This window comes from Piliocolobus tephrosceles, chromosome 21, assembly GCF_002776525.5.
Source record: "Piliocolobus tephrosceles isolate RC106 chromosome 21, ASM277652v3, whole genome shotgun sequence".
Taxonomy (NCBI): Eukaryota; Metazoa; Chordata; class Mammalia; order Primates; family Cercopithecidae; genus Piliocolobus; species Piliocolobus tephrosceles.
In genome coordinates, this window is record NC_045454.1 from 24602218 (window position 1) to 24625120 (window position 22903).

A 22903-nucleotide genomic window follows, 5' to 3' on the forward strand; every position below is an offset into this window, starting at 1 on the left:
GCTCACTGAAGCCTCAAACTCCTGGGCCCAAGGGATCCTTTTGCCTCAGCCTCCCGAATGGTTGGGACTACAGGCACGTACCACCATGCCGGGCTATTTTATTTTATTTATTTATTTATTTTTGAGATGGAGTCTTGCTCTGTCACCAGGCTGGAGTGCAGTGGTGCGATCTTGGCTCACTACGACCTCTGCCTCCCAGATTCAAGCAATTCTCCTGCCTCAGCTTCCTGAGTAGCTGGGACTACAGGCGCATGCTACTATGCCCAGCTAATTTTTGTATTTTTAGTAGAGACGGGTTTCACCATGTTGGCCAGGATGGTCTCGATTTCTTGACCTCATGATCCGCCCGCCTTGGCCTCCCAAAAGTGCTAGGATTACAGGTGTAAGCCACCTCACCAGCCTGATTTTTTATTTTTGTAGAGACAGGGTCTTGGCTGTGTTGTCCAGGCTGGTTTTGAACTCCTGGGCCCAAGCCATCCTCCTGCCTCACCCTCCCAAAGTGCTGGGATTGTAGGCATGAGCCACCACACCCGGCCTCCAGTGGTGTTTTAGAATTTGTTTTTAAATCTTTTATTGAAATATAATTATATACATTATAAAGTATATAATTTATATTTACATAAAGCATATGTATTTAAAGTATACAATTTGGCAAGTTTTACAGATCTATAAACCTGTGAAACCATCACCACCATCACGATACACGTTTCCCTCAGTCGCAAGAGTTTCCTGTGAGACTTTGCCGTCCTCCCCCCTAAACCCCCGTGTCCCCATCGCCTCTCCCAGGCAAACCCTGACCTGCTTTTCATCATCATGGATTAGTTAACACTTTCTAGAATCTTTTGTAAGTGGAATCATAACGCATGTCCGTTTTGTGTCTGGCTTCTTTGACTCAGGATATTTCTGAGACCCATGATGGATCAGAAGTTCATTGCTGGGTAGTAGTTGATTGGGTGGACACACCAGAATTACTTGTTTCATTCACCTGTTGATGGACATCTGAGTAGTTTTCCTGCTTCTGGGTTTGTAAATAAAGCCATTGTGAACATTTGTGTACGGGCCTTTGTGTTGGGTAAACACCCGGAGTATAATTGCTGGATTATATAGTAAGGATATGTTTAACCTCATAAGAAACTGCCAGTTTTCCGAAGTGGCTGAAGTAGTTTCTGTTCCCTCCAGCACGGTGTGAGTATTCTGCTTGCTCCACATCCCTGCCAACATTTGGTATTTTGACTTTTTTTTTTTTTTTTCTGGAGCTGGAGTCTCGCTCTGTTACCCAGCCTGCAGTGCAGTGTTACAATCTTGGCTCACTGCAGCCTTCTCCTTCTGGGTTCAAGTGATTCTGCAGCCTCAGTGCATACCTGTAATGTAGCTGGGATTACAGGCAGGGGCCACCACACCCGGCTACTTTTTGTATTTTTGATAGAGACATGGTTTTACCATGTTGGCCAGGCTGGTCTAGAACTCCTGACCTCAGGTGATCCGCCCACCTCAGCCTCCCAAAGTGTTGGGATTACAGGCGTGAGCCACTGTGCCCAGCCTTGACTTTTTAACTTGAGCCATTCTGATAAATATGCAGGGTATTTCATTTTGCATGTGTGTGTGTGTGTGCACGTGTGTGTTTTCTAGCTTCTTTGTTTTTGATTTTTGAGATATAATTTACATGTAGTAAAATTCAGCCTTTAATTTAGCATACGGTTTTTTTTTTTTAAAGAGGTAACATTTTTAATCATCAAAAAGTAAAATTACTCCAACCTAAAGCAAGAACCACTGTTTCTTGTAGCAGTGGTTTAAACAGAGGTATAAACAGCAAGTGAATCTCGTCGCCTTTGCGGGGCTGTGGCCATGCCCCTCAAAGTGAATTTAGAGGCTCTACAGCCCTGGTGAAAAAAAGTGAAATTAGCCAGGCACAGTGGCATACACCTGTAGTCTCAGCACTTTGGGAGGCTGAGGTGGGAGGACCACTTGAGCCTGGGAGTTGAAGACCAGCCTGGACCACATCACAAGACCCCATCTCTACCAAAAAAAAAAAAAAAAAATGAACTGGGCACAATGGCTTGTGCCTGTGGACCTAGCTACTTGGGAAGCTGAGGCGGGAGGATCACTTGAGCCCAGGAGGTGGAGGCTGCAGTGAGCCGTGATGGTGCCACTGCACTCCAGCCTGGACAACAGAGTGAGACCCTGTCTCAAAAAAAAAAAAAAAGAAGTTCTTTGGCATGCCACGTAGTTCCAAAGGAATTGGAATCCATCCTGGATCCCACCATGATCCCGCATCGTGCGTGGGAGCTGTGGGGGGCACATGGTGCCAATCACTCTGGCCCAGTTTCTTCAATACTGATGATGTTTCTGTTTCCATCTTCTGTGCTTCCAGAGGCTGGCGAAGGTTCCTGCCAGCGGGCTTGGTGTGAACGTGACCAGCCAGGACGGCTCCTCCCCGCTGCATGTCGCCGCCCTGCACGGCCGGGTGGACCTCATCCCCCTCCTGCTGAAGCACGGGGCCAACGTGGGTGCCAGGAATGCAGACCAAGCTGTTCCGCTCCACCTGGCCTGCCAACAGGGCCACTTTCAGGTTCGGGCTCTGTGTCCCGGGCAGTGGAGCAGGGTGTCCGCTTTGGGCACCTTAGTGGGAATGCTTCAGGGGTTTGGTGGCTACCCCAGAGGACACTGCTCCCCTGAGCCCGGAGATTCTGAGGTACACAGGGTGGGCCACTCAGCCGCAGGGCACAGAACCCTGGTGCTCCCTGGGGGTGGAGCCAGTCCCTGCCCCACTGCCACGCCCATCTGGGTGGTACCGAGGTTGTCATTCTGATTCTGCTCCCAGCAGGATCTGGCTCTTGAGCTTGTGTGGTGGCCACCGAGGGCTGTCCCCATGGTCATCTTAACACCTTTATACCCTGACAGCGCTTGCTCTGGGCCCAACAGTTGAGCACTTCATAAAGAATAATCAAGGCCCCATAGAGGGGCTCAAGGGAGAATTTTGGAGTGATTAACTTTTTGAAAGTCCTGTTTTTCTTTGCTTTTTTTGAGACAGGGTCTTGCTCTGTCTCCCAGGCTGGAGTGCAGTGCTGCAGTCTTGGCTGACACTGCAGCCTCAACCTCCTGGGCTCAAACAATCCTCCCATCTCAGCCTCCCGAGTAGCTGGCATGCACCCACAACACCCAGATGATTTTTTATTTTTTTGCGGAGACGGGGTTTCACCATGTTGTCCCGACTGGTGTTGAACTCCTGGACTCAAGCAGTCCTCCCACCTTGGGTTCTCAAAGTGCTGGGACTACAGGCGTGAGCCACAGCACTGGGCCCTGCTTTTCTTTAAGGAAAGCTGTGTATGTATTTTTTCATTTTCCTGTATCAGTTCTACTGTTAACTTTTTAAAGACAGAAGGCTTATTTCAGGTTTTGCATCTCTCTCACCAACACCTAGCATAGAGCTTCAGGCATCACTTTCCTAATCTGTAAAACTGGAGTGGCGATTGCAGCTCTCCCTGGGGTAGAAAGGATAGAAAGGTGAAGTGAGATCACCGTCGCCCAGCACATTGGGTGAAGTGAGATCACCGCCACCCTGCAGTTCACCCACACAGAGCAGCCCCACAGCAGACAGTAGCCCTCCCCTCTTCACCTGGTGCCTTTTCTCCTAGAGGGTCTAAAGTCTTCTCAGTAAGCTCAGAGATGGCTGGGTGTGGTGGCTCATGCCTGTAATCGCAGCACTTTGGGAGGCTGAGGCAGGTGGATCACTTGAGGTCAGGAGTTGAAGGCCAGCCCTGCCAACATGGTGAGACCCCATCTCTAATGAAAATACAGGAAATTAGCCAGGTGTGGCAGCAGGTGCCTATAGTCCCAGCTGCTCAGGAGGCTGAGGCACGGGAATCGGTTGAACCTGGGAGGTGGAGGCTGCAGTGAGCCGAGATCATGCCACTGCACTCCAGCCTGGGCAACAGAGCAAGACTCTGTCTAAAAAAATAAGAAAGAAAAACCAAAAACAACAAAAAATTTAATAAGCTCAGAGACAAATCAAAGGAAGATCAAATTTGAGGATTTCTCTCTAGAAATTTTGTTTTCTTATTTTCTTTTTTTATTTTTATTTTTATTTTTTTTTTCATAATTTTTCTCCGGCAGAAAATGACAGAAATTTTGATTAAGTTTGCACATTTTTCTTGTCTGGCCCAGGTGGTGAAGTGTCTATTAGATTCGAATGCAAAACCCAATAAGAAGGATCTCAGTGGAAACACGCCCCTCATTTATGCCTGCTCCGGTGGCCATCACGAGGTTGCCGCACTGCTTCTACAGGTGAGGGGCCCCCTGGTCGACACACCTGCACCAGTTAACAGGGTGCCTCCACCCAGCAACCCCTGCAGTGCACTGGGGATGGAGAGGCCGGGCCAGTCATCAGCCCCAGGCCTCTGGGGAGAGGAGCGGGGCGAGCGCCTTGCCACGCGGGCTTCTCCGATGGGAACGGATGGTGCCTCAGCATCCGGGATGCAGTCTCAAGGGCTCCAACACTGCTTTTGCCAAGGGTTTGGGTCTCACCTCACTGACCGGGAATGTGTCGTGCTGTTATCTGAGCACGGGCTGAGTGGCTGCCTCTGTCCCTGCTGCTCTTTTTCCCTCTTGATAAACGTTATGCAAATGGATTAAAATTTCCTAAAGAAGTAGGGAAAAACCAACTTGTCCATGACTCTGCTACTTAAGGGAAACTCATTTTGGCAGACTTTTCAAAAATATGTATAGCTTCAGTGTTGTTTTGTTTTCTTTTTTGTTTGAGACAAGTTCTTGCTCTGTGGCCCAGGCTGGAATGCAGTGGCACCCTCACGGCTCACTGCAAGCTTCAGTCTCCCAGGCCCAGGCGATCCTCCTGCCTCACCCTCCCAGGTAACTGGGGACTACAGGTATGCACCACTGCACCTGGCTAATTTTTGCTGTTTGTTTTTAGTAGAAATGGAGTCTTACTTTGTTGCCCAGACTGGTCTCAAACTCCTGAGCTCAAATGATGCTCCTGCCTTGGCGTCCTAAAGTGCTGGATTATGGGTGTAAGCCACGGCACCTCGCTAAATACTGTTTTCTTTTTTTCCAAGATGGAGTCGCACTCTGTCACCCAGGCTGGAGTGCAGTGGTGCAATCTTGGCTCACTGCAACCTCTGCCTCCGAGGTTCAAGCAATTCTTCTGTCTCAACCTCCCAAACAGCTGGGACTACAGGCGCCTACCACAATGCCCGGCTAATTTTTTTGTTTTTTGGTTTCTTTTTAGTAGAGATGAGGTTTCACTATGTTGGTCAGGCTGGTCTTGAACTCCTGACCTCAGGTGATCCACCTGCCTCGGCCTCTCAAAGTGCTGGGATTACAGGCGTGAGCTGCCATGCCTGGCCCCAGGTATTGTTTTCTGTTTTAGTGTTATTTAATGTAGAAACTTGTTTATTCGAACTTTGATTTTTAATGGTTGCATAACTGTGGATATACCATAGTGGTTTTTTTTTAACCTGTTTCTTCTCTGTACGTTTAAGTGGCTTCTGTTTTCTCTGCTATTAGGATAAATGCTGCAAGGAACTCTGTGTATAAATCTTTTTTTCTCAGTACTACTTTTCCCCCCAAAATTTTAATAAAACTTTCAGACATAAGAAAAGTTGAGGCCGGGCGCGGTGGCTCAAGCCTGTAATCCCAGCACTTTGGGAGGCCGAGACGGGCGAATCACGAGGTCAGGAGATCGAGACCATCCTGGCTAATACGGTGAAACCCCGTCTCTACTAAAAAATACAAAAAACGAGCCGGGCGAGGTGGCGGGCGCCTGTAGTCCCAGCTACTTGGGAGGCTGAGGCAGGAGAATGGCGTAAACCCGGGGGGCGGAGCTTGCAATGAGCGGAGATCCGGCCACTGCACTCCAGCTGGGGCGACAGGGCAAGACCCTGCCCCAAAAAAAAAAAAAAAAAAAAAGAAAAGTTGAATGTGTTTTATAGCGAATACTTGTATGCCCACAGCCATATTCCATGCTGACGTTTCGTAGCGTTCCTTTTGATCGTGTGGTTTCTCTTTACAGCATGGGGCCTCCATTAACGCTTCGAACAATAAGGGCAACACAGCGCTACACGAGGCAGTGATTGAAAAGCACGTCTTCGTAGTAGAGCTGCTTCTGCTCCACGGAGCGTCAGCTCAGGTGCTGAACAAGCGGCAGCGCACGGCTGTAGACTGTGCCGAACAGGTAGGCGGAGAGCGTCGAAGAGCCGAGGGAATCCTGAGCTGCTCACAGCTCCCTCTGGATCCCTTGTGTTTAAGCTGGATCTGAAATAGCAACACCTGGCCCTTGGCATCGCTGGGTTGGGCGTAGTTTGTGTGCCAGAAGTCCGCAGCGTGGGTGGATGGCTGGTCCTCGGTCCCCTGGTCAGAGGTGGCGCTCTGGGAACCAGGAATCATTCTTTCACAGTTGGTTTTCAAAGGCCTGAGTGGAGGGGCTCCCCCCAGCCAGCAGTAGGGCCGTGGTCCAGTAGTTACCTAGAGTCAGGCACTCCAGGGGAAGGAGCAAGTCATGATGTTCTGGTCTCACCATCCTCACAGTGTGAACACAGCCATTGTCTTAGCAGCATGATGGAGGTTTGTTTAGTTGGTGGATTTAAAACTCCTTGAGGCCAGGCACAATGGCTCATGCCTGTAATCCCAGCACTTTGGGAGGCCAAGGAAGGAGGATCACTTGAGCACAGGAGCTCATGACCAGTCTGGCCAACATAGGGAGACCCCATCTCTCCAAAAAATCAAAAAATTAGCCGAGCATAGTGGTGTGCCTGTAGTCCCAGCGACTCAGGAGGCTCAGGTGGGAGGATCGCTTGAGCCCAGGAGGTCAAGGCTGTAGTGAGCTGAGATTGTGGCACTGCACTCCAGCCTGGGTGACAGAGACTGTCTCTCAGAAAAATGACAGTAGAAGTCCTTCAGTCCTGTGGGAATTGTGATTATTGGTGTACTGCCTTCTCCAGTGCTGTGGGTGCTTGTGTGGAGAGCAATGGGGAAAGGTCCTTTTCCCCTGGCGGGCGGCAGCTCTTTCTGTTCCTGTTTTCCTGCTGAGTCTTTCTTTTGTTTTCTACTCACGATAGACAGCGAGTTGGCTGTTAAGTGACACAGCTGAGAAGCTAATATCACCATCAATCAATCCACTCCGTGGATAGGCTCCTTATAGTACTTTTTTGTTTCATAAGACAGAGTCTTGCTCTGTTGTGGCGTGATCTTGGCTCACTGCAACCTCTGCCTCCTGGGTTCAAGCGATTCTCGTGCCTCGGCCTCCTGAGTAGCTGGGATTACAGGCACGTGCCACCACGCCTGGCTATATTTTTTTTGTAGTTTTTGTAGAGACAGGTTTCACCATGTTGCTCAGGCTGGTCTTGAACACCTGACCTCAACTGATCCACCTCCCTTGGCCTCCCGAAGTGCTGGGATTACAGATGTGAGCCACCGTGCCTGGCCTCCTTATATTAATTTTCAGTGACAGAATTGAAATATTTTAAACTCTAAGTTTAGTACTTTCTTAAATGAGTATGTTGATTTTTTTTGGTTTTTTAAAATTTTTCATTTTATTATTACTATTTTTTGAGACAGGGTCTCTGTTGCCCAGGCTGGAGTATAATGTTGCAATCTTGGCTTACCGCAGCCTTGACCTCTGGGCACAGATGATTCTCGAACCTCAGCCTCCCAAGTAGCTGGGACTATTGGCGTGTGCCACCATGCCCAGCTAATTTTTTTTAAATAGAGACGGGGTTTCGCCATGTTGGCCAGGTTGGTCTCGACTGCCTGGGCTCAAGCAGTCCACCCACCTCGGCCTCTCAGAGTGCTGAGATTACGGGTGTGAGCCATCGCGCCTGGCCTATTATTATTTTTAAATAGAGACAGGGTCTTGCTGTGTTGCCCAGGCTAGTCTTGAACTCCTGGGCTCAAGCGATCCACCCACCTTGGTCTCCCAAAGTAGTGGGATTGCACACATGAGCCACCGTGCCGTTAATTAATATGTTTCAATGAGTACTTACTGTATGGGGGGCCCTCAGCAGCCTCATGATCAGTATATGATAGTAGATCAACTTACTATGTTTGAGCTGGTTGCATGGAGTGGTTGGATCCCCAGCATGGAGGCCACGGAGAGGGCAGAGCCGGGCTCTCCACGCAGGCCTCCTTTTACCACTGGGCTTTATGGCCTCCAAGCTCTGTTTGTAATTATTTCTGAGCTTTTTCTGCCCAGCCACACTAATACTGATATCTAGATCAAAAACAAATAATAGCCTATTAAAAAAGAATAAATACTGTTCCTTTTCCCTTTCAAATTGCAGAATTCAAAAATAATGGAATTGCTTCAGGTGGTACCAAGCTGTGTTGCCTCATTAGACGACGTGGCCGAAACTGACCGCAAGGAGTATGTTACTGTTAAGATCAGGAAAAAATGTAAGCGTTTACATTCTTTCTGTCATGCTCAACTTGGGTATATTTAGACATTCATGAGCAGTTGCTGGTGTTGATTTAATTGTGTATGTAAAATGTGATTAAAATCATGCCTGGAGGGGATACGGGCACCAGAGAAATGGTTACCTCCCAGTTTGTCAGAGTGTGGGTAATCTTTTTTTGCTATTAGTTTTCTGGTGGATGGTAATGATGTTTCTTGAGGAAATAAACTGTCAATGCTACCTTGAAGGTTCAGGCGTCCCCCTATGGAGATGGGGAACAGTCTCCCGGGTAGTTTCTTTCATGCCTCATGTTCCAAAGTCAGGTGTTCTGGGAATTTCCTGGACATCCAGGGTGAATGTTACCTTTCAAGATTTTTTTTTTTTTTGAGATGGAGTCTCGCTCTGTCACCCAGGCTGGAGTGCAGTGGCTGGATCTCAGCTCACTGCAAGCTCCGCCTCCCGGGTTCACACCATTCTCCTGCCTCAGCCTTCTGAGTAGCTGGGACTACAGGTGCCCGCCACCTCGCCCAGCTAATTTTGTTTTTGTATTTTTAGTAGAGACGGGGTTTCACCGTGCTAGCCAGGATGGTCTCGATCTCCTGATCTCGTGATCTGCCCACCTCAGCCTTCCAAAGTGCTGGGATTACAGGCGTGAGCCACCACACCTGGCCTCAAGGTTTTTTTTTTTTTTAAAGTTTGTACGTGTGCAGAGGTTGATTATAATTAGAACAGCAGTTGCCAAACAGCAGCAGTGGGACTGAAGTATTTTCTTCTTTTTAAAAAGTTTAGAAGGGGTCCTTGTTCTACTTTTTTTAAAATTTACAGTATGAAATATTATCCAGTGAGGTATGCAATAATGCAATACAATAATATGGATAAACCCATTCACATATCTGGATAACCCTGAGACTGTCTCACCGTAATTGGCTGTGGCTGGGAGAGTTAAGGGAGTTAAGGATTTAGCTTTCTGTTTCATGGGGGTTCTCATAATACAGGCTGACTACCCCCCATCTCAAATGCTTGGGACCAGCAGCGTTTTGGGTTTTGGAATATTTGCATTATAGTCATTGGTTGAGGATCCAAATCAGGAAATCAGATTCTTCTGAGCATCATGTCAAAGAGTTCAGAATGTTTCGGATTTTGTAGCTTTTTTTTGAGATGGAGTCTTGCTCTGTCACCCAGGCTGCAGTGTAGTGTTGCAATCTCAGCTCACTGCAACCTCTGCCTCCTGGGTTCAAGTGATTCTCCTGCCTCAGCCTCTTCAGTAGCTGGGATTATAGGTGTGCACCACCATGCCTAAGTTTTTGTATTTTTGGTAGAGATGGGTTTTCTCCATGTTGCCCAGGTTGGTCTTGAACTCCTGACCTCAAATGATATGCCCACCTTGGCCGCCCAAACTGCTGGGATTACAGGCATGAGCCACTGCACCCGGCCTGTAGCATTTTAGGCTTTAGATTTTTGAATTGGAGATATTCAGCCTGTTACATATAGGTACTAGCTGTGTTTCTTTAAGCAAATTCAGTGTTTCATTTTCTAGATTTTGTAAACCTGAGAATAGATTGTGTCTGTGCTGTAATTTTTAAATAATTTTACACTGTTTTCGAAGTTTTTAGATGTTTATCTTTTTATCTACAGGGAACTCAAAACTGTATGATCTACCAGATGAACCTTTTACAAGACAGTTTTACTTTGTCCACTCAGCTGGTCAGTTTAAGTGAGTATGAAAATCAAGTGGATTTCTGTGCTTTTGCCCCTAGTTTACTCCAAGCTGCACATAAGCTGCTTCAGTTGTAATTGGTTATGGACAAATCTGCACCTAATAATGTCAAAAATGCTGCCACCTTGTGGCCAACCAGAGTGTTTCATGCCACTGTCCAAATATTTATTTTAGTTTATTTTGGGTTTTAGGGGAAAGACTTCAAGGGAGATTATGGCAAGAGATAGAAGTGTCCCTAATTTAACCGAAGGTTCTTTGCATAAGGTAAGTTATTAAACACTGGCTTTTAATCATATTTTCTAAAGCCTGGCGTTGTCAAAAGTAATCCATGGTAAACACGTCTCCTTGATCATCATCTTCATTTTTCCCTGCGCCGTATGAGCTAGCAACAGTTAAAACGAATTATTTCATGGGACAGTGTACAGACTTCACTGATTGTTATATTTCAAAGTACATTTCTGAGCAGAGGAGTGGAAAGTGTTACATGTGTGGGAAACCGCAGGTCTTGGTGCTTACAGGAGATGAAACATCCCAAATTTCACTATGGTTTTAATCACCAAAGAAAATGACAGTTTATATATAGATGGGTAAACAATGTCTCCAAGTATGGTGTACAGTTGCTCAGACAATTAGGTGACCATCTTCCCACTGCATTTTAGTTGTATTTATTTATTTGAGAGAGTTTTGCTCTGCGGCCCAGGCTGGAGTGCAGTGGCGTGATCTCGGCTCACTGCAATCTTCATCTCTCGGGTTCAAGCATTCTCCCGTCTCAGCCTCCTGAGTAGCTGGGATTACGGAGGCATGTATGTGCCACTACACCTGGCTAATTTTTTTTGTATTTTTAGTAGAGACGCAGTTTCACCATATTGGCTAGTCTTGAACTCCTGATCTGAAGTGATCTGCGTGCTTCAGTCTCCCAATGTGCTGGGATTACAAGCGTGAGCCACCGCGCCCGGCCCCTACTGCATTTTTAAATTACTCAGAAGCTTGATTGAAAACCTGTGATCTGGCCGGGCGCCGTGGCTCAAGCCCATAATCCCAGCACTTTGGGAGGCCGAGACCGGCGGATCACGAGGTCAGGAGATCGAGACCATCCTGGCTAACACGGTGAAACCCCGTCTCTACTAAAAAGTACAAAAAACTAGCCGGGCAAGGTGGCAGGCGCCTGTAGTCCCAGCTACTCGGGAGGCTGAGGCAGGAGAATGGCGTAAATCTGTGAGGCGGAGCTTGCAGTGAGCTGAGATCCGGCCACTGCACTCCAGCCTGGGCAACACAGCAAGACTCCGTCTCAAACAAAAAAAAAAAAAAAGAAAACCTGTGATCCGAGACAGTGATTCTTCTCAGAACCACGACTTTCCTTACTGCTGATGAGAATTTATAGCGTATGTAGCATAGGCTTGTTGGAACAAATACACAGAAGTTCTAAATTGTTGCTTTAGATAATTAAAATGATTTTAATTAATATGACTAATTTTGATATCATAGTTAGTCTTACATGGTGTTGCTAGTAGACCTGCTTTGTGGGAAAGCCAGAAACGTTGAAATCTGAGTTCCATCAAGTGCTAGCTTTTCCTTTGCTAGCTATGGGACTTTAGGCAGGTGGCTTAACTTTGCTGATCCTGTCTCCTCAGCTGTAAAACGGGGATAACAATAGTAGTACATGCCTCCTAGAGTCATAAAGATTGTGAAAACACGTGAAACATTTACTCTGTGTCTGACACATGTAGTATGCATATGCCATGTTAGCACCACAGGGATGTGAGAGTTGAAATTATGCTTGTCAAGCACTGAGCACATTGTGTGACACTAAGCACTAAGGGGCAGCTGTCACTGTCATAGTTGTGGCTTCCAGTACAGTGAGGACGTGAACGGTTCAAAATGTACTCTTTCTTTAGCCAGGGAGGCAAAGTGTCACACTGAGACAGAATAACCTGCCAGCTCAGAGTGGATCTCATGCTGCTGAGAAAGGCAACAGTGACTGGCTGGAGAGGCCTGGACTGACACAGACTGGCCCTGGACACAGGCGGATGCTGCGGAGACACACGGTGGAGGATGCAGTCGTGTCCCAGGGCCTGAAGGTTGCTGCTCCCCAAGAGGTTAGTGCTTCCCAGTCCTAACAGGAATGACGAGTTGTTGAACCTGCTGCCAGAAAGCAAGGATGCAACAAGATGATGCTGACTGAGGACTAAATGCGCTTCCATGAAACTGGCTTGAGAAGTCTTCAGCACCAAGTTCCTGAAAGCTTTTCTGTGGCTAAGAATGCAACAAAAAAGTTCACCACCACCATCTCTCTCTCTTCTTCAAAGCTAATGAATACACTTGAAACAGACAAATTCCAGTAGAGTCCAGATCCTTAAGCCACAGGTGCATGCTTCTTTTTAAGTATGAGGGTTTGTTGGTCACAGGGAGAGCGGTTTCACCACCAGATTCTGACCTCCTCCTCCCAAAAGGTGCTAAACCTCTCTGACCTGTGTACATTCACAAACCACAACTAGAATTCCTCCACCTGGGATGAAGCGGGAGAGAAGCAATTTAGGTTTCATGGTACTGTAGAGGCCAGGCTGAAATGTCGTACCTGAAGGAAGAAAGCAACAGCTGGACAACGTTTCTTTGCAAAGCAACACTTGAACCAAAAGATGCCTCAATCCCATTTTGATGTTCATTTTAGTGAAAGGATGCATCAGACCTCTTCCACATCATGCATGTGGGAAAGGTTGGTTATCATTTTCCTTCTAACAAGTAGGTACAGATATTTGGTTACTACACGTGCATCTGTAGCAGTGTTTCTAGAAACATCCCGTTTTGTTGAGAACCTCGTGTGAATGTCACACTCACACCCGACGGATGGTTACTGGATTAGAGAGTAGATTTGGCACATCTTTTCTTAGTCTTTTGATTCAGATTCAAAACTTAATAGCACAAACCAGGTCAAAGTTACTTTCAGTTAGAATTTATTGCCATTTATTCCTTTTTATAAATTTCTGTAGATTATACTGTTTTTTTAATGTTATTGGCCTAGAGCTACAAGTATATAGGTTTGTCCTGAGTCCATTTTCAAATGACCTTGTAATAGGGAAATGGTTTTGTCCATGTTCTTGGAAATACTTGTGTATGTACAGAAGGGAGGGGTTATTTTTCTACAAAGTAATTTATGATTTCTAATTTTCTAATGTGCCTTGGATATGTGCCAAATGATGGAAAAGAAACAGTAAACTTTATGATTCTTGAATGTGCCATGGTATGCTTTTTTTAGTTGTGTGGCTGTGGATGTTTCCTGGCCTCTCTGCTGTAAACATTTGCACTGTGTGTGGGAAGAGTGGTCCCCATTGAATGGATATGTATTTTTCAGTTACAGATGTGAGACTGAAACACAGGAACTCGATCACTTAGCTCATTATCCATCTACTGACCAAGGCCGACTTAACCCGGTAGGCACAGTGTCCAGGGCCCACAAAAATGTTTTTCTTTGGAAATCAGAAGCATAAAATGAATACAGCTTCCTACCCCAAACAGGAAATGAGTCCTGTTACTTTGCTAATTTATTTGTTTTGATTTTTCCTTTTCCCTACTTTTTTTTTTTTTTTCTTTTTTGAGACGGAGTCTCACTCTGTCACCCAGGCTGGAGTGCAGTGGCACGATCTCGGCTCACTGCAACCTCTGCCTCCTAGGTTCAAGCAATTCTCCTGAGTAGCTGGGACTACAGGCGCCTACCACCGTGCCCGGCTGGTTTTTTTTTTTTTTGTTAGTTTTAGTAGAGATGGCGTTTCACTGTGTTAGGATGGTCTCAATCTCCCGACCTCGTGATCCGCCCGCCTCGGCCTCCCAAAGCGCTGGGATTACAGGCGTGAGCCACCACGCCCAGCCTTCCCTACTTCTTTTAAACAAAACCACCTTATAGACTGAAGCTGCTGTGGTTCCATACCATCCTAATTAAGAAAATACATCCTATACAGTTTATCAGCACAGGTATTCTCAGGATACAAATATGCACATTTGACAACACCTAAATTTTCGGGTAGTACAATTTTGAAAACATTTTCTTTTTTGAGATGGAGTCTTGCTCTGTCACCCAGGCTGGAGTGCAGTGGCACGATCTTGGCTCACTGCAGCCTCTGCCTCTCAGGTTCAAGCAATTCTTCTGCCTTAGCCTCCCAAGTAGCTGGGATTATAGGCGCCTGCCACCCCACCTGGCTAATTTTTATCTTTTTGGTAGAGATGGGGTTTCACCATGTTGGCCAGGCTGGTCTCGAACTCCTGACCTCAAGTGATCTGCCCACATTGGCCTCCCAAAGTGCTGCAATTGCAGGCATGAGTCACCACACCCAGCCGAAAACATTTTCACATATACCCTTTTAATTTCAACAATTGCTGTGGATGGTAGAATTGTCAAATGGGGAAACAGGTTCAGAAAAATAAGGGGGCTGCGAGAGATCTCACAGCCAGGATCAAGGTCTTGTTGGCAGTAGCAGCTGCAAGCTTGGTGTACCCTTCCTCTGGATAGGTAAATCCTGTTTCTTTTTGAGCTGTTCTGGTCATCAGTAATGTTTTCCATCATTAAGTGACTCCCTCGATTATTTTTAAAAAACAGTTGTCATTCTGGCCAACATGGTGAAACCCCATCTGTACTAAAAATACAAAAATTAGTTGGGTGTGGTGGCGTGCGCTTATAATCCCAGCTACTTGGGAGGTTGAGGCAGAATTGCTTGAACCCGGGAGGAGGAGGCTACAGTGAGCCAAGATCATGCCACTGCACTCCAGCCTGGCAACAGAGCAATACTCCATCTCAAACAAAAATAACCAGTTTTTTCCAACTGCTTTCCCTACTCAAAACCTGATGTGACAGTTGAGAAATTAATGCCCTCATTTCCATTTTTGTGAAAAAAAGTTTTGAATTCAAAGTAATGCGAGTTCACTCATTTAAATTAGAAAGTTTAGAATAACCACTCTCCACTCCCTAAAATGTACTCCAGCCTCTTGTTGCCATCAGGAACCTCTCTCCTTGTACACAGAACCACTTTTCACTCTCAGGTAGGTGTCTGAAAGAATCTGACCATCTTTAAACACATTCACAGCAGTTGCCATTAGGACAGTGGTTATCCTGTGAGAGAAAGCACAGAACTTGTGAAGTACCTCATATTCCCCTAGCATTTGTATGTAAAAGAGGCCTAAAGCAAAATTTAGCTGTAACTGGGATTTTTTCAAAATCCCTGACCAAATTTTTTTTTAAATTACCAGTTTACCCTGACAGAAAATCCCCAACCAGATTTCATCTTATGATCATTCTGTTCTTTTAAAATTATGTTAATGTTCTTAACGGTTCTACTTATTTATAATGTTAGGTATCATTTTAACACTTTCTTCAATGACAATAGTTGCAAATTTCAAATATAGTAGAATCTCCAGTTTGAACATGTATCAGTAGTATGCTGGCTAACGCAGACTAGGGTTTTGTAAACCACGTTTTCCTTCACTTTTTTACTGTTCTTACTCACCTTGTTAAATTTTATGAATGTAATCCCATGCTGGGTCTCACAGGACTAAGATATTTAAACGGTTACCCCCAAACAGCTGGTTAATGGTTAAGTTTATGATTTAAATATATTTAAATATATTTAAATTTTTATATATATAAAAAAATTTATATTTTTTTGAGACTGTGGCTTGTACCTACAGTCTCAGCTATGGGGGAGGCTGAGGTGGGAAGATCACTTGAGCTCAGGAGTTTGAGGCCAGCCTCAGCAACATAGCAAGTCTCTGTCTCTAAAAACCCTAACTTATGAGTGCAGGTTTTCATAACCTAATGGAAAGCAAGCACAACACAAGAGATAGCATTTGCTTTAAGTCACCTGCAACATTATGAGTGATATATTACCAAAATGTTTAAACACTGAACTGTCTCAACTGGATCCGAAATCATTAGAAGTCATTTCTCTTACAAACATGTTTATTACTGTAGTAGTAGTACCAACATGTCTAATTCTTTTTGGTCATATTTTTCTGTCATCACTCTAGTTATTTTGGAGGGAGTGGCATTTTTAATCTCAGTACCTCTGTAAAAACATTATAAATGAGATCAAAGCTTGTTTTTTTTTTTTTTTTTTGTTGAGATGGAATCACCCAAGTTGGAGTGCAATGGCCTGATCTCAGCTCACTGCAACCTCTGCCTACCAGGTTCAAGCCTCCCAAGTAGCTGGGATTACAGGTGTGCACTACCACGCCCGGCTAATTTTTGTATTTTTAGTAGAGACAGGGTTTCACCATGTTGGCCAGGCTGGTCTCGGACTCCCGACCTCATAAGATGTGCCAGCCTCAGCCTCCCAAAGTGCTGGGATTACAGGTATGAACCACTGCACCTGGCAAAGCTAGGAATTTTCTTAGATTAAGTGGAAGAATTATTGGCAGGAAGAGAAACAGCTTACCTGCTTTCAGAGTCTACGTCTTGGAATATTAGATGTGCTCAAATTTGAACCTGATTCAGTCTGATGCACAGGTGTTAATTCCCCTCATGTTACTGGCGACTGCGGCTGCTGTTTTTCTTCCGGAAGAGTGCTGGAGCAGCTTCTGTTTCTGCCGTGGACACTTTCCCTATCTAATATTCACAGCACTGTTGCAAAGGATAGATTCATGCCGGTACACGTGCTTAAAAGCTTTTGGTGGGGGCGGAGCAAGATGGTCAAATAGGAACAGCTCCAGTCTCCAACTCCCGGCGCGAGCGACACAGAAGACCGGTGATTTCTGCATTTTCAACTGAGGTACTGGGGTCATCTCACTAGGGAGTGCCGGCCAATCGGTGCTGGTCAGCTGCTGCAGCCCAACCAGCGAGAGCTGAAGCAGGGCGAGGCATTGTCTCACCTGGGAAGCGCAAGGGGGAAGGGAATCCCTTTTCCTAGCCAGGGGAACTGAGACACACAACACCTGGAAAATCGAGTAATTCCCACCACAATACTGCACTTTAAGCAAACGGGCACACCAGGAGATTATACCCACACTTGGCCGGGAGGGTCCCACAGCCACAGAGCCTCCCTCATCGCTAGCACAGCAGTCTGCGATCTAACCACAAGGCAGCAGCGAGGCTGGGGAGGGGCACCCGCCATTGCTGAGGCTTTAGTAGGTAAACAAAGCCGCTGGGAAGCTCGAACTGGGTGGAGCTCACAGCAGCTCAAGGAAACCTGCCTGTCTCTGTAGACTCCACCTCTGGGGACAGGGCACAGCTAAATAACAACAACAAAAAAAGCAGCAGAAACCTGTGCAGACGCAAACGACTCTGACAGCTTTGCAGAGAGCAGAGGATCTCCCAACACGGAGGTTGAGATCTGAGAAGGGACAGACTGCCTGCCCAAGTGGGTCCCTGACCCCCGAGTAGCCTAAGTGGGAGACATCCCCCACTAGGGGCAGTCTGACACCCCACACCTCACAGGGTGGAGTACACCCGAGAGGAAGCTTCCAAAGTAAGAATCAGACAGGTACACTCGCTGTTCAGCAATATTCTATCTTCTGCAAACTCTGCTGCTGATACCCAGGCAAACAGGGTCTGGAGTGGACCTCAAGCAATCTCCAACAGACCTATAGCTGAGGGTCCTATTAGAAGGAAAACTATCAAACAGGAAGGACACCTATACCAAAACCCCATCAGTACGTCACCATCATCAAAGACCAGAGGCAGATAAAACCACAAAGATGGGGAAGAAGCAGGGCAGAAAAGCTGGAAATTCAAAAAATCAGAGCGCATCTCCCCCTGCAAAGGAGGGCAGCTCATTGCCAGCAACGGATCAAAGCTGGTCAGAGAATGACTTTGACGAGATGAGAGAAGAAAGCTTCAGTTCATCAAACTTCTCAGAGCTAAAGGAGGAATTATGTACCCAGCGCAAAGAAACTAAAAATCTTGAAAAAAGAGTGGAAGAATTGATAGCTAGAATAATTAATGCAGAGAAGTTCATAAACGAAATGACAGAGATGAAAACCATGACACGAGAAATACATGACAAATGCACAAGCTTCAGTAACCGACTGGATCAACTGGAAGAAAGAGTATCAGCGATTGAGGATCAAATGAATGAAATGAAGCGAGAAGAGAAACCAAAAGAAAAAAGAAGAAAAAGAAATGAACAAAGCCTGCAAGAAGTATGGGATTATGTAAAAAGGCCAAATCTACGTCTGATTTGGGTGCCTGAAAGTGAGGGGGAAAATGGAACCAAGTTGGAAAACACTCTTCAGGATATCATCCAAGAGAACTTCCCCAACCTAGTAGGGCAGGCCAACATTCAAATTCAGGAAATACACAGAACACCACAAAGATACTCCTCGAGAAGAGCAACTCCAAGACACATAATTGCCAGATTCACCAAAGTTGAAATGAAGGAAAAAATCTTAAGGGCAGCCAGAGAGAAAGGTCGGGTTACCCACAAAGGGAAGCCCATCAGACTAACAGCAGATCTCTCGGCAGAAACTCTACAAGCCAGAAGAGAGTGGGGGCCAATATTCAACATTCTTAAAGAAAAGAATTTTAAACCCAGAATTTCATATCCAGCCAAACTAAGTTTCATAAGTGAAGGAGAAATAAAATCCTTTACAGATAAGCAAATGCTTAGAGATTTTGTCACCACCAGGCCTGCCTTACAAGAGACCCTGAAGGAAGCCCTAAACATGAAAAGGAACAACCGGTACCAGCCATTGCAAAAACATGCCAAAATGTAAAGACCATCGAGGCTAGGAAGAAACTGCATCAAATAACAAGCAAAATAACCAGTTAATATCATAATGGCAGGATCAAGTTCACACATAACAATATTAACCTTAAATGTTAATGGACTAAATGCTCCAATTAAAAGACACAGACTGGCAAACTGGATAAAGAGTCAAGACCCATCAGTCTGCTGTATTCAGGAGACCCATCTCACATGCAGAGACATACATAGGCTCAAAATAAAGGGATGGAGGAAGATCTACCAAGCAAATGGAGAACAAAAAAAAGCAGGGGTTGCAATCCTAGTCTCTGATAAAACAGACTTTAAACCATCAAAGATCAAAAGAGACAAAGAAGGCCATTACATAATGGTAAAGGGATCAATTCAACAGGAAGAGCTAACTATCCTAAATATATATGCACCCAATACAGGAGCACCCAGATTCACAAAGCAAGTCCTTAGAGACTTACAAAGAGACTTAGACTCCCATACAATAATAATGGGAGACTTCAACACTCCACTGTCAACATTAGACAGATCAACGAGACAGAAAGTTAACAAGGATATCCAGGAATTGAACTCATCTCTGCACCAAGCGGACCTAATAGACATCTATAGAATTCTCCACCCCAAATCAACAGAATATACATTCTTCTCAGCACCACATCACACTTATTCCAAAATTGAACACATAATTGGAAGTAAAGCACTCATTAGCAAATGTAAAAGAACAGAAATTATAACAAACTGTCTCTCAGACCACAGTGCAATCAAACTAGAACTCAGGACTAAGAAACTCAATCAAAACCGCTCAACTACATGGAAACTGAACAACCTGCTCCTGAATGACTACTGGCTACATAACAAAATGAAGGCAGAAATAAAGATGGTCTTTGAAACCAATGAGAACAAAGATACAACATACCAGAATCTCTGGGACACATTTAAAGCAGTATGTAGAGGGAAATTTATAGCACTAAATGCCCACAAGAGAAAGCTGGAAAGATCTAAAATTGACACTCTAACATCACAATTAAAAGAACTGGAGAAGCAAGAGCAAACACATTCAAAAGCTAGCAGAAGGCAAGAAATAACTAAGATCAGAGCAGAACTGAAGGAGATAGAGACACAAAAAAACCCTCCAAAAAATCAATGAATCCAGGAGTTGGTTTTTTGAAAAGATCAACAAAATTGACAGACTGCTAGCAAGACTAATAAAGAAGAAAAGAGAGAAGAATCAAATAGACGCAATAAAAAATGATAAAGGGGATATCACCACCGACCCCACAGAAATACAAACTCCCATCAGAGAATACTATAAACACCTCTATGCAAATCAACTAGAAAATCTAGAAGAAATGGATAATTTCCTGGACACTTCCACTCTTCCAAGACTAAACCAGGAAGAAGTTGAATCCCTGAATAGACCAATAGCAGGCTCTGAAATTGAGGCAATAATTAATAGCCTACCATCCAAAAAGAGTCCAGGACCAGATGGATTCACAGCTGAATTCTATCAGAGGTATAAGGAGGAACTGGTACCATTCCTTCTGAAACTATTCCAATCAATAGAAAAAGAGGGAATCCTCCCTAACTCATTTTATGAGGCCAACATCATCCTGATACCAAAGCCTCGCAGAGACACAACAAAAAAAGAGAATTTTAGACCAATCTCCCTGATGAACATCGATGCAAAAATCCTCAATAAAATACTGCAAACTGGATTCAGCAGCACATCAAAAAGCTTATCCACCATGATCAAGTGGGCTTCATCCCTGAGATGCAAGGCTGGTTCAACATTCGCAAATCAATAAACGTAATCCAGCATATAAACAGAACCAAAGATAAGAACCACATGATTATCTCAATAGATGCAGAAAAGGCTTTTGACAAAATTCAACAGCCCTTCATGCTAAAAACCCTCAATAAATTCGGTATTGATGGAACGTACCTCAAAATAATAAGAGCTATTTATGACAAACCCACAGCCAATATCACACTGAATGGGCAAAAACTGGAAAAATTCCCTTTGAAAACTGGCACAAGACAGGGATGCCCTCTCTCACCACTCCTATTCAACATGGTGTTGGAAGTTCTGGCTAGGGCAATCAGGCAAGAGAACGAAATAAAGGGTATCCAGTTAGGAAAAGAAGAAGTCAAATTGTCCCTGTTTGCAGATGACATGATTGTATATTTAGAAAACCCCCTTGTCTCAGCCCCAAATCTCCTTAAGCTGATAAGCAACTTCAGCAAAGTCTCAGGATACAAAATTAATGTGCAAAAATCACAAGCATTCTTATACACCAGTAACAGACAAGCAGAGAGCCAAATCAGGAATGAACTTCCATTCACAATTGCTTCAAAGAGAATAAAATACCTAGGAATCCAACTTACAAGGGATGTAAAGGACCTCCTCAAGGAGAACTACAAACCACTGCTCAGTGAAATAAAAGAGGACACAAACAAATGGAAGAACATACCATGCTCATGGATAGGAAGAATCAATATCGTGAAAATGGCCGTACTGCCCAAGGTTATTTATAGATTCAATGCCATCCCCATCAAGCTACCAATGACTTTCTTCACAGAATTGGAAAAAACTGCTTTAAAGTTCATATGGAACCAAAAAAGAGCCCGCATTGCCAAGACAATCCTAAGTCAAAAGGACAAAGCTGGAGGCGTCACACTACCTGACTTCAAACTATACTACAAGGCTACAGTAACCAAAACAGCATGGTACTGGTACCAAAACAGAGCTATAGACCAATGGAACAGAACAGAGTCCTCAGAAATAATACCACACATCTACAGCCATCTGATCTTTGACAAACCTGAGAGAAACAAGAAATGGGGAAAGGATTCCCTATTTAATAAATGGTGATGGGAAAATTGGCTAGCCATAAGTAGAAAGCTGAAACTGGATCCTTTCCTTACTCCTTATATGAAGATTAATTCAAGATGGATTAGAGACTTAAATGTTAGACCTAATACCATAAAAACCCTAGAAGAAAACCTAGGTAGTACCATTCAGGACATAAGCATGGGCAAGGACTTCATGTCTAAAACACCAAAAGCAACGGCAACAAAAGCCAAAATTGACAAATGGGATCTAATTAAACTAAAGAGCTTCTGCACAGCAAAAGAAACTACCATCAGAGTGAACAGGCAACCTACAGAATGGGAGAAAATTTTTGCAATCTACTCATCTGACAAAGGGCTAATATCCAGAATCTACAAAGAACTCAAACAAGTATACAAGAAAAAAACAAACAACCCCATCGAAAAGTGGGCAAAGGATATGAAGAGACATTTCTCAAAAGAAGACATTCATACAGCCAATAGACACATGAAAAAATGCTCATCATCACTGGCCATCAGAGAAATGCAAATCAAAACCACAATGAGATACCATCTCACACCAGTTAGAATGGCAATCATTAAAAAGTCAGGAAACAACAGGTGCTGGAGAGGATGTGGAGAAATAGGAACACTTTTACACTGTTGATGGGATTGTAAACTAGTTCAACCACTATGGAAAACAGTATGGCGATTCCTCAAGGATCTAGAACTAGATGTACCATATGACCCAGCCATCCCACTACTGGGTATATACCCAAAGGATTATAAATCATGCTGCTATAAAGACACATGCACACGTATGTTTATTGCGGCACTCTTCACAATAGCAAAGACTTGGAATCAACCCAAATCGATTATAAATCATGCTGCTATAAAGACACATGCACACTTATGTTTATTGCGGCACTATTCACAATAGCAAAGACTTGGAATCAACCCAAATGTCCATCTGTGACAGACTGGATTAAGAAAATGTGGCACATATACACCATGGAATATTATGCAGCCATAAAAAAGGATGAATTTGCGTCCTTTGTAGGGACATGGATGCAGCTGGAAACCATCATTCTTAGCAAACTATCACAAGAACAGAAAACCAAACACTGCATGTTCTCACTCATAGGTGGGAACTGAATAATGACATCACTTGGACTCGGGAAGGGGAACATCACACATCGGGGCCTATCATGGGGAGGGGGGAGGGATTGCATTGGGAGTTATACCTGATATAAATGACGAAT

The 22903-nt window shown here is 44.7% G+C and overlaps 1 protein-coding gene and 1 non-coding gene across 6 annotated transcripts in view; both read left to right on the plus strand.

The window, feature by feature from the left end:
• ANKRD27 (ankyrin repeat domain 27) overlaps nt 1–13348 on the plus strand; it is an 82201-nt gene extending 68853 nt beyond the window's left edge. For 4 of the 5 annotated variants that reach the window (XM_023229034.1, XM_023229036.1, XM_023229038.2 and 1 more), the window contains 7 exons: nt 2372–2569; nt 4165–4284; nt 6026–6187; nt 8292–8403; nt 10038–10116; nt 10311–10383; nt 12015–13348. In XM_023229034.1, the coding sequence (XP_023084802.1) occupies nt 2372–2569; nt 4165–4284; nt 6026–6187; nt 8292–8403; nt 10038–10116; nt 10311–10383; nt 12015–12236 (966 nt within the window). In that variant the 3' untranslated portion in view covers nt 12237–13348. The remainder of the gene's footprint in view (nt 1–2371; nt 2570–4164; nt 4285–6025; nt 6188–8291; nt 8404–10037; nt 10117–10310; nt 10384–12014) is intronic. The other variant, XM_023229037.2, reaches the window with a different exon arrangement.
• LOC111553952 lies at nt 1749–1880 on the plus strand. The gene has a single exon (XR_002735121.1). It is a non-coding gene; the product is annotated as a small nucleolar RNA SNORA68 (small nucleolar RNA).
• Nucleotides 13349–22903: the final 9555 nt, after the last annotated feature.